This window comes from Dryobates pubescens, chromosome Z (assembly GCF_014839835.1).
Source record: "Dryobates pubescens isolate bDryPub1 chromosome Z, bDryPub1.pri, whole genome shotgun sequence".
In the NCBI taxonomy this organism is placed as follows: Eukaryota; Metazoa; Chordata; class Aves; order Piciformes; family Picidae; genus Dryobates; species Dryobates pubescens.
The window spans coordinates 120,232,026-120,246,035 of NC_071657.1; the positions used below are offsets into that span (position 1 = coordinate 120,232,026).

At 49.2% G+C, this 14,010-nt stretch overlaps 1 protein-coding gene across 1 annotated transcript in view; it reads right to left on the reverse strand.

Annotated features, from left to right (window-relative positions):
* Nucleotides 1-14,010, reverse strand: part of NRF1 (nuclear respiratory factor 1) — a 77,833-nt gene that overhangs the window by 22,740 nt on the left and 41,083 nt on the right. The window contains exons 9-10 of the mRNA XM_054178663.1: nt 13,684-13,841; nt 7,856-7,980 (exon numbers count right to left, since the gene is read on the reverse strand). Coding sequence (XP_054034638.1) covers nt 7,856-7,980; nt 13,684-13,841 — 283 coding nt within the window. The remainder of the gene's footprint in view (nt 1-7,855; nt 7,981-13,683; nt 13,842-14,010) is intronic.

Genomic DNA, 14,010 nt, shown 5'->3' on the forward strand with positions numbered 1-14,010 from the left:
TGCATAATCCCAGATCCCTCAGCTGCTCCTCACAAGATCTGTTCTCCAGACCCTTCACCAGTTTTGTTGCCCTTCTCTGGACCCACTCCAGCACAACGTCCTACTTGGACTGAGGGGCCCAAAACTGAACCCCAGGTTTAAGGTGTGACTTCACCAGCGCCCAATCCAGGGGGACAATCCCTACCCTGGTCCTGCTGGCCAGAGTCTTGCTGATCCAAGCCAGGATGCTGTTTGCCTTCTTGGCCACCTGGGCACACATTGGCTCATCTTCAGCTGCTGTCATCCAACTCCCCCTAGGTCCTTTTCTGCTGGGCAGTTTCCAACCACTCTGCCTCAAGCCTGGAGCATTCTTGGGGTTGTTGTGACCCATGTGCAGGACACAGCACTTGATCTTGTTGAACCTCATCCCACTGGCCATGGCCCATTGATCCAGCCTGGCCAGATCCTTCTGTAGAGCCACCTCCCTCCCCCAAGCAGATAAACACTCCTGCCTAGCTTGGTGTTTCCTCATTACCTACACTGGGGCTCTCTGGACAGCCAGATGCTGCTGTGGCAAGGGTGCACACTCCAAGAAGGCTGAGCTGCAGTTAGAATAGAGTAGAATAGAAAAGAGTAGACCAGACCAGGTTGGAAGAGACCTTCAATATCATCAAGTCCAACCTATCACCCAACCCACCTAATGAACTAAACCATGGCACCAAGCACCCTATCAAGTCTCCCCCTAAACACCTCCAATGATGGTGACTCCACCACCTCCCCGGGCAGCCCATTCCAATGGACAATCACTCTCTCTGCATAGAACTTCTTCCTAACCTCCAGCCCCCTCTCTGCAGGGCACACACAGGAACTGCATGTACTTGACACAGAAGTTCCTTGAACTGATCTTGTGTCAACATTGCTCTCAGAGAGCATCACGGCCTCATTGTTGACAGCAATTCATTCCTGTGCAGTCATTTGTCCTCTAGGAGACACCTCTGCCTGTTCCTGGACTCAGGAACTCACACTCATCCTCTTCAGCTCTCCTTGCTGGCTGCCACCGGCCTCTTTCCTCTCCTGTCATCTGAAACACATCTGCAAAAATGATTTTCCTCACTTCTCCTCCAGACTGGGATGAAATCATACCTGTTTCAGGGCAATGCTTCAATAATAAAATCTGTTCCCTCTGGGAAGACCCTACAAAAAGCTCGACTCTTTCCTTCCTGTCCTCCTGGGCGCAAGCAAGCTCATCTGCACTTTGCCAAGTTGCTAGCGACTCATCTTGGTTCATCTTCCCTAAAAAGGAGATCCAACAGGAAAAAAAATGTCTTGTAAAGATTGGTATTTGCAGCAGATCAGCCTCCAAACCTCCCTCCCCCCCATCTTTATTTTGTTCCCCCCTTCATGTAGAAAAGCCACCAGTTACCAGCACATCAACACTTCCCTGTCCTGAGGCATCCAAAAGCATGAACAGTTCCCTAGAGCTGGGTTTTCCTGATGGACCTCCCTCTGCTTTCCCTCTCTCTAGGTGTGCACAGCTCAGAGAACAGGATCTCACCTCCTGCCTTTCCCTTCTGGATGTGCTTACAACTGCAAACAGCTTCCTCAGAGCTGGATGGAACTAGCAACTTGCAGGCTTGGTGATCTCCTCACTGCCAGGAGGAAGGCTCCCCATCTGCTATCTGTGCAGCCGAGGGTGCAGACAGGTTTCCACCTGCTGATTTTGTGGGGGAAGCTGGGCAGCTTCATCCCTTGCTGAAGATTTTTCAGCTTTAAACCGCATCTGACACGGAAGTTGGCAACTGAGACAGGTTCTCCCAACCTGGCCACTTCTGGTTGTGTGGACAATTTGGTTTGGGGTTTTTGATGACTGAGGGGATGGAGAATCATAGAATTGTTTGGGTTGGAAGGGACTTGAAAGATCATCTAGTTCCAGCCCCCCTGCCATGGGCACCTTTTCCCTAGGCCCTTGTCCCACCTTCCACTAGACCAGGTTGCTCAAGGCCTTGTCCACCTTGGCCTTGAACACCTCCAGGGAGGAGGCACCCACAACCTCCCTGGACAAACTGTTCCAGTGTCTCACCATCCTCACCATAAAGAATTTCTTCCTAATATCCAGTCTAAGTCTCCTCTCTTCCAGCTTCAATCCATTCCCTCTTGTCCTATCACAAAGGCAAGACCCACTCTTGGCTCCTCTTAGTGCCCACCTTTACAGCTACCAAACCACCAGCAGGCACATCAGAGCTCCCAGAAACATCTCCAGAAGCACAGGGAGCAGAACATCAACAAAAATGTGCAGCAGCTGCCACATGTGAGGACCAAGGTACACAAGTGAGGATCCAGTTCCCTGGTCACAGCTTGATTTCACATCTTCCACTGTCACTTCTCCTCTTACAAACTCCAGCTCTTACCACCATGGCTCTTTCCATGCACTAATCTTGAAACTCAGATGGAGCTTTGAGCACCCCACCCCTCTCACCTCCCAAATGGCCTTTCAGAGTGTCACACACTGCACAAAACTGCTATGACCAACCCAACCAGGGGGAAGGAGGGCTGAAGAGCAGCCCTGTGGAGAAAGACTTGAGGGTGAAGAGCTGGACATGAGCTGGCACCATGTGCTCATAGCCCAGAGCCAACCTGTCCTGGGCTGATCCCCAGCAGTGTGGGCAGCAGGTGGAGGGCGGGGATTCTGCTCCTCTGCTCTGCTGAGACCCTACCTGCAGTGCTGGGGCCAGCTCTGGAGTCCTCAGCACAGCAGAGATGTGGACCTGTTGGAGCAGGGCCAAAGGAGGCCACAGAAATGATAGGAGGGCTGGATGCCCTCTGCTGTGAGGCCAGGCTGAGGGAGTTGGGGCTGGTAAGCCCGGAGAAGAGAAGGCTCCAGGAAGACCTTCTGGTGGCCTTTCAGAACTTAAAGAGCATCCACAAATAAAGATAGGGACAATCTTTTTTAGCAGAAACTGTTGTTACAGGACAAGGGGTGATGTTTGAAACTGAAAGAGGGAGACTTAGACTGGAGAGAAGGAAGAATTTTTTTCCACTGAGGGTGGTGAGAGCCTGGTCCAGGTTGCCCAGAGAGATAGTAGATGCCCCATCCCTGGAACCATTCCAGATCAGGTTATCTGGGGCTTTCAGTAACCTGCTCTTGTTTCAGATGTCCTTGCTGACTGCAGGGGGTTGGACTAGATGACCATGAAAGCTTCTTTCCAGCCCAGACCACTCTATGATATGATGAACCTCAGCCTTGTGATGACACCAAGGCCATTACCCCAACCTTCCTTGTGCAGAGAGCCTGCCCCGTCCTTCACAGGCAGCAGCACACTGCTATAGCCCTGCTGAGGCAGAAGCTTCATCAATATTTCAAGATGAAGCCAGGAAGCTTCCAGCCCAAGCAGCTTTCAAAGCCCTGATCAGATCAATGTCAAACAAAAGGCTGCAGTATGAGGATGCTCCAATGAGAGGGGCCCAGGCTGCAGGCTGGCACTGTCACCTCCTCCCTCCCAATGCCGATCAAATTTCTCTCCCCTAGCCTCAGCACACTGGGATGGCTCCAGCACCAGCTCAATGTGGAGCTGCCCAAAGCAGCCCCACAGTGGCAGAGTTCCCTCTGACAGGAGCATCTGCAGTTCCCAGCCAACTGAAATAGGTGTTTGCTCCAATCCCCCTTTGCTTGTTTTGAATATGACTTTGCTTTAATGCCAGCCACTTAAGAACAAAACCATCTGAGCCTCAAAACCATGGGGTCAGCAGTTCCAAGCATCCCAAGGCAGAGCAGATGCTCCAGAGTGGTAAGAAAACCATAATGCACTTAGCTTAGTTTGACACTGCATGGGAGCAGGAGATCTTATTTCCCTCAGCTAGAAAATGTAACCGATCGCCAGATTATCCGCAGCACGTTCCTGGACTCAGCTCCCTCCAAGACCAAATCCAGCCCTGGTTTCCAAGATATCCATAACACACAGAAGCTGTCTCTTTTTGGCAGTCCTGGGGCTCTTGCATCATTTCATTATTATTCAGATGCCAGAGAAATTTGTTAAACTGCTGTCTCTGTTTCCATCCCAGAAAGATGGGGGTACATTTATGCCTCTTCCAGGGAAAGTGGCACGGGAAAGGGATTGGGATCTCCCGTAAGAAGGTAAGAGCATTCCTCTGCCCTAGCGAGACCACGTCTGGAGGCTGCGGATGTCCACTGCCTGGGAGGTGTTCATGGCCAGGTTGGATAAGGCCTTGAGCAACCTGGTGTAGTGGAAGGTGTCCCTGCCCATGGCAGGGGGCTGGAACTAGAGGATCTTTGAGGTCCCTTCCAAGCCAAACCATTCTGTGAATCTATTGCATCCAGCTCTGGGCTCCCCAGCTCAAGAGGGATAGGGATATATGGGAGAGTGTCCAATAGAGGCTATGAGGATGATGGAGGGACTGTAACATCTGTCTGATGAGGAAAGGCTGAAAGACCTGGAGATGTTTAGTGTGGAGAAGAGAAGATATCTGAAGGGTAGGCATCAAGAAGAAGGGGCCAGGCTCTCTTCAGTGGCATCCTGTGGTAGGACAGGGAAATGGATACAAACTGGAACACAGGAGGTTCCACCTCAATGTGAGGAAAAACTTTTTTACTCAAAGCATGCTGGAGCCCTGGAGCAGGCTACCCAGAGAAGTTGTGGAGTCCCCTTCTCTAGAGACTTTCAAGACCTATCCAGATGTTTTCTTGTGTATCCTGCCCTAGGTGACTCTGCTTTGGCAGAGGGGTTGGACTTCACAATCTCCAGAAGTCCCTTTGAACCCCTCCTATTCTATGATTCCTAGAGAGAAGTGTTTAATAGAAACATCAGCATATTAAAACTTTGGAACATCAAGCAGAGGGAATTTGCTGGTTAATGCCATCATGGCTCTGGTTCATTTACCCCTCTCCTTCCTGCACCATATTACTCCCCATTTCATCTCCTCCCTGTGGAAGGAGCAGCTTGTCCCCACTAAGCACTGGTATACAGAAGGATATTCACACTCACAGCCTGCTGTAAGAACACGAGCCAATGTGTGCTCAGGTGGCCAAGAACACCAACAGCATCTTGGCCTGGATCAGCAAGTGTGGCAGGATGAAGGGTCCAAGGACCAAGGCAGGGTGAAAAGTCTGGAGAATAGGTCTTGTGGGGAGCAGCTGAGGGAACTGGGGTTGTTGAGCTTGGACAAAAGGAGGCTGAGGGGAGACCTGGCTATCTACAACTCCCTGAAAGGAGGTTGGAGCTAGGTGGGGTTGGCCTCTTCTCCCAAGGAACAAGTGATAGTACAAAAGGAAATGGCCAGGGAAATTGTGCCATGGAAGGTTTAACTTTGATATTAGGAAAAATTTCTTTCCTGAAAAAGTGGTCAGGGCATTGGAGCAGGCTGCCCAGGGAGGTGGTAGAGTCACCACCCCTGGAGGTGCTCAAGAAACGTGTGAACACGGCAGTCTGGGGCACGGTTTAACGACCATGGTGGTGTTAAGCTGAAGGTTGGTCTCAATGATCTTAAAGACCTCTTCAAACCAAAACAATTCTACAATTCTATAATAAATCCTCCATCAGAGCAGCAAGGCTGAAAACCCATCCATCTGCTCTCCATCCCCAGACAGTGGGAATGGATACCACCATCTCCTCCATCCCTGAGGGAGATATATTAGCTGGTTACGTAATCAAACTACCAGCGTGGCGCTTCCAAGGGCCGCCAAAGCCCTGCCCCTTAATACCACCGGAGATTAGAGCAGATCGAAGAAGAGTGGAAACCAGGAGAGGGGCTGGGGGGGTGAGGGAAATGCTGCAGCCTCCCTCCCCTTAATGCACTCTAAATCCCAGCTGATTTCCAACTCTGCCCCTGAAAAAAAAAAAAGGGTAAAAAAAACCTGCAACAGCCCCCAACCCCCAACATGCATTACATTTATATTAATGGTGGGTGAGTGAGGCTGAGTGACTCAGGAAGGGTGTGGAGGAGGAGAGCATCCAAAGGAATCCAGACCATGGAAGCAGACCAAAAGGAGTCAGGGGGTGCAGAGCTGCTAAAGGACACTAGCGTGCTTTTACAAATCTGATTAGTTGCTGGTTTTGAGCATCCAAGGGCAGATCCTTCCATAACCATCCATCACTCATCCCCCACTGCGGAGTACGACACAGCCCTGCTCTTCCCTCTCGGTATCAGATGCATTCCCAGCTCCCAGAACAGGGATTTCACTTCATCTCTGCTCCCCCTTCAGGCTGGTTGCCTCCACAGCAAGGCATATCAAGTCGCACAGCCCAAACAAACAAAAAAATCACTCTTCCCTCCACTGCCCCGTTTTTGCTGCAGACCAAAAACTGACGTTCCAAATGAGCGTGTTCCCCACGAGATGAGGATTTGGATGGACACCCAACCTGAGGTCTCACCTCACCAGATTTCTGCTCTACAAGCCAAGCAACAAGGCAGGAAGTCATCACTGCAATCCAATTGGTTCATAGATTCATAGCATGGTTTGTGTTGAAACGGACCTTAAAGATCATCTAGTTCCAAGCCCCCTGCCATGCACAGGGACACCAGGCTGCATCCACCCTGGCTTTGAACACCTCCAGGGAGGGGACATCCATGACCTCCCTGGGTAACCTGAATGCAAAGTTCCCCTTGAATGATCAGAATCCAAAAAGTCACATCCTCAGGGCAATGATTCTTTATGGCTTATCACATAATGGCTTAGATTGGAAGGGACCTCAGAGATCATCTACTCCAACCCCCCTGCCATGGGCAGGGATGCCTCTCAACTAGACTTGGTTGCTCAAGGGCTTATCCAGCCTGGTCTTGAACACCTCCAGGGACAGGGCATCCACAACCTCCCTGGGCAGCCTATTCCAGAGTCTCACCACCCTTGTACTGAACAACTTCTTTTTAAACTCCAGACTACACCTACACTCCCTCAGCTTCAGACCATTCCCCTTTGTCCTACTGCTAGACACCCTTATGAAAAGTCCCTCTCCAGCCTTCCTGTAAGATCTCTTCAGGTATTGGAGGGCAGCTATAAGGTGCCCCCAGAGTCTTCTCCAGATTTCACCATTTTACCTCATTTTTGAGCTTATTTTGACACATTAAGTTAAAATAACCAATGAGTTTCACCTCCAAACTGGGAAAGCATGGTAAGAACGTCACCCAGAAGTCCAACACAATTGGAGGAAGTAGAAGAGCACCAACCAGACAAGTTTGTACATTCCAGTATAGCCACTTGAACAAGACTCTATGAACTTACTGGTTTATTCACTATCAGTTTAGTTGGAGTAACTGCAAAAGTCACCAGATTTGGCCAAAGAAACATCTAGATTGTAGGTGAGAAACGCTGCAGAGAACCCCTAAAAACGAGAGTTTGACTCTGGTGGCAGGATGGAAGAAAAAGCAGGAGGCAAACAACCCAAAATCAATTGCCAAGGGGTGGCTGGAAGGTGCCATCCAAACAAGAGGGCGACAGCTGCTGAGGAGCTGTCACCAAGCAGACAAAGCAGTTGTGAGGGAGGAAGGAAGGAAATGGGCAGGTGAGAAAACATTGGTTGCACTCTGCCACTTCACAGCCAAGCAGTTTGGAGATAAGTTTATTGTGGAGGTGAGTTTATTGTGGTTACGTTAGTTGATCAGGTCTAGTCCTCCTTGTGCAGATGAAGTGGGGAGGAGTTTTCCACCCCAAAAATAAAGACTAAATAGAATGCTGGCAGGAGCAGGAGAAGAGCAGAGCCACCAGCACTATGACAAGAGGTTACCGTTGTGTTCTGAGCTTTGAAGTAACAACCCACTTAGAGACCACCTGCAGTGAGCCACAACTAATTTAAGGAGAAAAAAAATCCACATTTCAAGTAAAAGAGAGGAAGAATCTCTAGCAAAGAGCAAACCCAAACCTTACCATTGGCATCTTGAACTCCAGTAAGCGCTCCTACTGCTGCTGCAGTTTCACCAGATAGGACAATTTGTCCTCCACCTTGCAGAGTGGCTTCGGCAAGAGTGGCTACTGCGTGGGCAGCTGCTTCACTGTGGGGACAGGAGAGAAGAGAAAGAAGAGTTAAGAAGCTCAGACAACATCATTCCAGTTGTACCCATTATAACCAGCATGCCAGGAGAACAAATTTCGAATGGAAAGATTCTTACTGGGCCCAGATGAAGTTAGCCAGAGAAGAAAAGCTACAATGGAGGAAGACTACGTGGAAAGAAGCTGCTTCTACTGGCTTTGTTCAGCTTGAAGACCTCCTAGTCAGAACATGCCTGACCTTTCAGAATCATAGAATATAGTTTGGGTTGGAAGGGACCTTAAAGATCATCTAGTTCCAGCTCCTCTACCATGGGTAGGGAAACCTTCCAGTAGATCAGGTTGCTCAAGGCCCTGTCCAACCTGGCCTTGAACATGTCCACAGAGGGGGCATCCACGCCCTGCCCTGGAACAGGGGCAACCTGTTCCAATGTCTCACCCTCCTCTTACCTTCACATCTTCTGCCCAAGACTTCCCAAAAAGCTTTTGGACAATTGAGGTAAGTTTCTGGTACAAAAGTCAATCTCTGGGGACTGTCACATTCCATGTCTCTACAGATTTTAGAGCTCTGCCCTTCATTACTGATTCCACAAGTTCACCTTGCATTGAAACAGGCCCCAGAGGGTTACCATTCCCAGGATCACACCAACAGCTCCGTGTTTAGCCAAGATGGAGAACTTCTCCCCAGTCAAGTGGCTTAATAATTCTTTTTAATGAGTGATCAGTAGCTTTGTTCAGTATTCTTACATTTCTTCACACAAATGAGGTCAGACCAAAGATCCTTCTCATGAAGTAAGCCTGCTGTGAGAACAGCCACTGTCAGCTATTTAGAATCATAGAATTGTTTGGGTTGGAAGAGACATTTAAGATGATTAAGTCCAACCACTAACCCAGCACTGCCAGGTGACTACTGAACCACATCGCTCAGCACCACATCAACATGGCTTTGAAGTCCCTCCAAGGATGGGGATTCCACCACTGCCCTGTGCAGTCTGTTCTGAGGCTTGACAACCCTCATGGGAAAGAAATTGTTCCTCATGTCCAACTTAAACCTCCCATGGGGCATCTTGAAGCCTTTTCTTCTCATCATGTCACTTGCTACTTGGTAGAAGAGACCAACTCCCACCCAGCTGCAGCCTCCTTTCAGGGAGTTATAGTGAGCCAGAAGGTCTCCCCTCAGGCTTCTTTTCAGCAGCTTCACAACCCCAGTTCCCTCAGCCACTCCTCATAAGACCTGTTCTCCAGACTTCATTGTTCTCTGGATACACTCTAGCCCCTCAACAACCTTCTTGGGCCGAGGGGCCCAAAACTGAAGTCAGGATTCGAGGTGTAGCCTCACCAGTGCCCAGTCCAGGGGCACAGTCCCTGCCTCCTTTAGGAAGAAGCGAGTCTGATCCTCCCCTTCCTACATTCTCTCAGCTTCCAACGGTCGGCAGAATATTGATCTCCATCAGAGGCTGCAGCTGGACCAGCAGGTTTGATTTCTCTAATCCCCTTTGGAACCCATTTAGACTTTCTGTTTCCACAATATCCTGTAGCAACGAATTCCACATTTCATTAGATGCTGTGTGAAGGAAAATGGCATTGGGGTACTCTGAAAAGTACCACCCAGGTCTGGCTGGGCAGCCTTGAAATCTGATACTGTAAGAAACAAGAAAGAAGTTTTGTCTTTTCCTTTTCCTCAAGATTTGAGAGTAAAAAACCCTCAAAACAACAAAACAAACAAAATCCAACCAACCAACCAACAAACCCCCTGCAAAACAGTAACCTCTCTTCCAAGATCACAGAATGGTTTGGGTTGGAAGGGATCTTGAAAGGTCATCTCATCCAACCCTGCAACTACAGCAGGTTGCTCAGAGCCCCAGACAACCTGATCTGGAATGGCTCCAGGGATGAGGCATCTAGCACCTCTCTGGACAACCTGGGACAGGCTCTCACCACCCTCAGAGGAAAAAAGTCTTTTCCTTCTCTCAGGTCTGAATCTCCATCTTTTAGTTCAAATCATCACATCCTCTCTTGTCACAACAGGCCCTGATCCACAGTCAGTCCACAGCTTACTTCTCACCCCCTGAAATGCCACCAGAATGTCCCCCTGGAGCCTCCTCTTCTCTGGGCTGAACAAACCCAACTCCCTCAGCCTGGCCTCACAGCAGAGGGCTTCCAGCCCTCCCATCACTGCTGTGGCCTCCTCTGGCCTTGCTCCAACAGGTCCACATCTCTGCTGTGCTGAGGACTCCAGAGCTGGCCCCAGCACTGCAGGTGGGTTCTCAGCAGAGGGGTAGAATCCCCTCCCTCCACCTGCTGCCCACACTGCTGGGGATCAGTCCAGGATGCATGAAGGTGAAGAGCACTTAATGTGCAAGGACTCTTAATGGCTTCTGATCACTTTTGTGCTTTCCAGACTTTTCCTACCCTAAGACAACTCTTTGAAGAGGTGACCATTTCTCACACTATTCAAGATGCAAACACACCTGAGTTAGTTCAAGGGCCTGTTCCTGACTTCTTGTCCTGTTCCTTTTCCTGTCTGCTCAGGAGTGATGAAATATTCCTGAGGATCTCTTGTGCCTACAAGAAAGCTGTGGAGAAACCTTTTACAAGGATTTGTTGTGATAGGGCAAGGGGCAATGGCTTTGAGCTGCAAGAGGGGAGATTTTGACTGGAGGTTAGGAAGAAATTCTTTACAGTAAGGGTGGTGAGACACTGGAACAGGTTGCCCTTTGAGGCTGTGGATACCCCCTCCCTGGAGGTGGCTCAAAGCCAGGTTGGATGAGGCCTTGAGAAACCTGGGCTAGTGGAAGGTGTCCCTGCTCATGACAGGGGGGTCAGAACTGGATGATCTTTAGGGTCCCTTCCAACCCATACTGTTGTGTCATTCTATGATAGTCTCCTGAATGGTAACTGGAACCACATAGCTCCACACTGGATATGTACAGGAGAGGTTTCTTGTTATGGGTGTCATTTGGCATTTATGAAGTCATAGTTGATTTGCACACTCAGAGTGTGGCAACCCACTGACATTTCTGGTGACCTACTGCTAGCCACAAAATTATTCCAAAGCCACCTCCTTCTTCCAGCTGAATCTCTGTGGAGGTATTTAAAAGACATGATGCTTAAGGACATGGTTTAGCAGGGGACTTCGTAGTGTTAGGTTCAAGGTTGGACTTGACTTTAAAGGTCTCATCCAGCCTAAATGATTCTCTAAGATTCCTACCAAATCTCACCTTAATGAACTCAAAAATAGGTGTTTTGTTCAGCTGCCCCTAGGATGTTCTTCATGCTTATTCTCTGGTAGACTAATTGAGCCAAATGTTTTCCAAGAACTTCCAAGTTATTCTTTCTGTTTCCTTATTTCCTGCTCAGGTGCTAAACACTTTCCAATTGTATCCACTCAGGCTGTATTTTCACTGAAGGTTGGACTAGATGATCCTGAAGATTTCTTCCAACCAAAGATATTTTGTGACTCTATGAATTATAGATTGGCTTGAGTTGGAAGGGACCTTGAAGTCATCTAGTTCCAACCCCCTGCCACGGGCAGGGACACCTTCCATGAGATCAAATTGCTCAAGGCCTTGTCCAACATCTCCAGAGATGGAGCATCTACAACCTCCCTGGGCAACTTGTTCCAGTATCTCACCAGTATTCACTTCTCAACAGCCCCTCCATATCTCAGAGCAGATCTTAGTGAACCAGAGTATTTCCTCCTTCTGCTTCTTGACTCCCTTTGGCTCATCTCTTCTGAACCTACAGCTACATGAAAGCATCTACACTGCAGGAAGGCCAGCTCCACCCCAGCAAACCTGGGTTGAGCACATAATTACTGGTGTGACCCTGCTTCCCAGACCTCACCCAGCACTTAGCTGAATCCACTTTCAAGGGCAGCTGAGCACTTTAATGACCTGTTACAGTTCCATCCCCGAAAATAACAATAAGCTGCAGCTTAAAAAGCTTTTCTCAGTTACAGAGTGCTCCACAGACATTAATTGGTTCAAATCAATCAATTAATTACCCACCTCCACTTGGTCCTCTTTTACTAGAAGGCCTAGCATTTCCCACCCTCAAACCTGAGAGGCTGCATCACCCATGATGCCGTGCTGTTGGCAGATGTACTGCTCTGTGCAGGGCTGCAAAAGACTCTGAGCTCTGTCAGCAGCCATCAGAAGGAGATTCAGAGTTCACAGAGTCACAGAATGGTTTTGTTTGGAGAACACCAGTCCAACCACTGTCTAACTCTACCAAGTCTGGTGCTAAACCATGTCCCCCAGCACCACATCTCTGCGCCTTCTAAACACTTCCAGCGATGGGGATTCAAGTACCTCCCTAGGCAGGCTGTTCATGTGCTTGAGAATGTTCTCAGTGAAGAAGTTTCATTCACTCTAAACCTCTCCTGGTGCCACCTGAGGCCATTTTTTCCTCATCGTTCTGTCACTAGGAAGAAAAGGCTAACCTACACCTGGCTCCAACCTCCTCTGGTTTCTCCTCATGTTCAGATGGAACCTCCTGGATTCCACTTTGTGCACAATGCCCCTTGTCCTGTCACTGAGCACCACTGAAGAGTCTGGTCCAATTTTCTCATCCCCCACCCTTTAGCTCTTGCTGAGCATTAATCAGATCCCCACTCAGGCTGCTCTTCTCCAGGCTCAACAGCTGCAGGTCTCTCAGCCTTTCCTCCTCACAGAGATGTTCCAGGCCCCTCAGCATCTCTGGAGCCTCCACTCTCTCCAGTAGTTTCTCGTCTATCTTGAATGGATGAGGAAAATACTTTGTCTACACCTGAGCAGAGTGAAACCTCCTGTGCTGCTGGGGCTGTGTTTCCTACACTTCTGCTCTGGGGGCATGGCTTAGTGGTGACCTGGCAGTGCTGGGTTAGGAGTTGGACTCGGTGATCTTGGAATTCTTTTCCAACCTTAATGATTCCCTGAGGGAGAACCAGACCAGCACAGTTACAGTGCTACTAACACATCATGAGTCTTAGAATCACAGAGTCCTGGGAAATTGTTGAGTTTGGAAGACACCTTTGAGATCATCAAGTCCAACTGCTTGCCTAGAGTCCACAATCCCATCACTACTGCTAAGCCACTACCACTAAACCACGTCCCTCAGCACCACACCCACGTATTTTTTAAACCCCTCCAGGAATAGGGGCTTCAGTACCTCCTGTTTCAGGGCTTGACAACCCTTTCAGTGAAAAAAATTGTCCTGTTGTCCAAACTCAGCCTCCCCCGGAACAACTTGAAGCCCTTTCCTCTTGTCCTGTCACGTGTTGCACATGAGAAGAGAACAGTCCCCACCTCACTCCAACCTCCTTTAGGGAGTTGTAGAGGGTTGATGAGGTCTCCCCTCAGCCTCCTCTTCTGAAGCCTAAAAAATACCCAGTTCCCTCAGCTGTTCTTCATAAGACATGTGCTCAAGCTGCTCTTCAGCAGCTTGCTTGCTCTTCTAAAGTTTTAAAGCTCAGTTCTGGAACTGAAGCATTGTTGCTCAAAACACATCATTTAGTGGGCACAGTTACTACCCATTTCTCCCTCTTTCAGGCAATTTTCAAGTCAGTGTTCTGTGGTTGAAGTGGACATCAAGGAACTATCCTGCTGACACTTGGACACAGGTTGACATAGGAATTTGCTATGGGAGAGAGCCTCTGCTGGGTCTGTAGGCAGTGGTCTTTCAAGTGAAAGAAATGCTTCAAAAGCCTTCACATGTCTCAGCCATACCTGTTGAGTGCCATGGTAACAGTTGCTCCTTGTTGCATCTCCTGAGATGCTGCCACTGCTGCTTCTGCTAACGATGCCACTGCCTGCGTGGCCTCTGATGCCTGCGTCGTCTGGATAGTCATCTCGCCTCCTTGTAGCGTTGCCCAGTTCTGCTCCACCTATGGGGAGAAACAAAAAGGAAGGTCCTAGGGTTGGATGTCAGCCCATGGATGAACAATTACTTCCTAAATGAAAGAGCCAAAGACCTCTACATACTTTGACTTCAAGAGACAGGAGGGGAAAGGGATGAAGCCTGAGATGCACCTGAGAATGTTGCTGCACTCTACA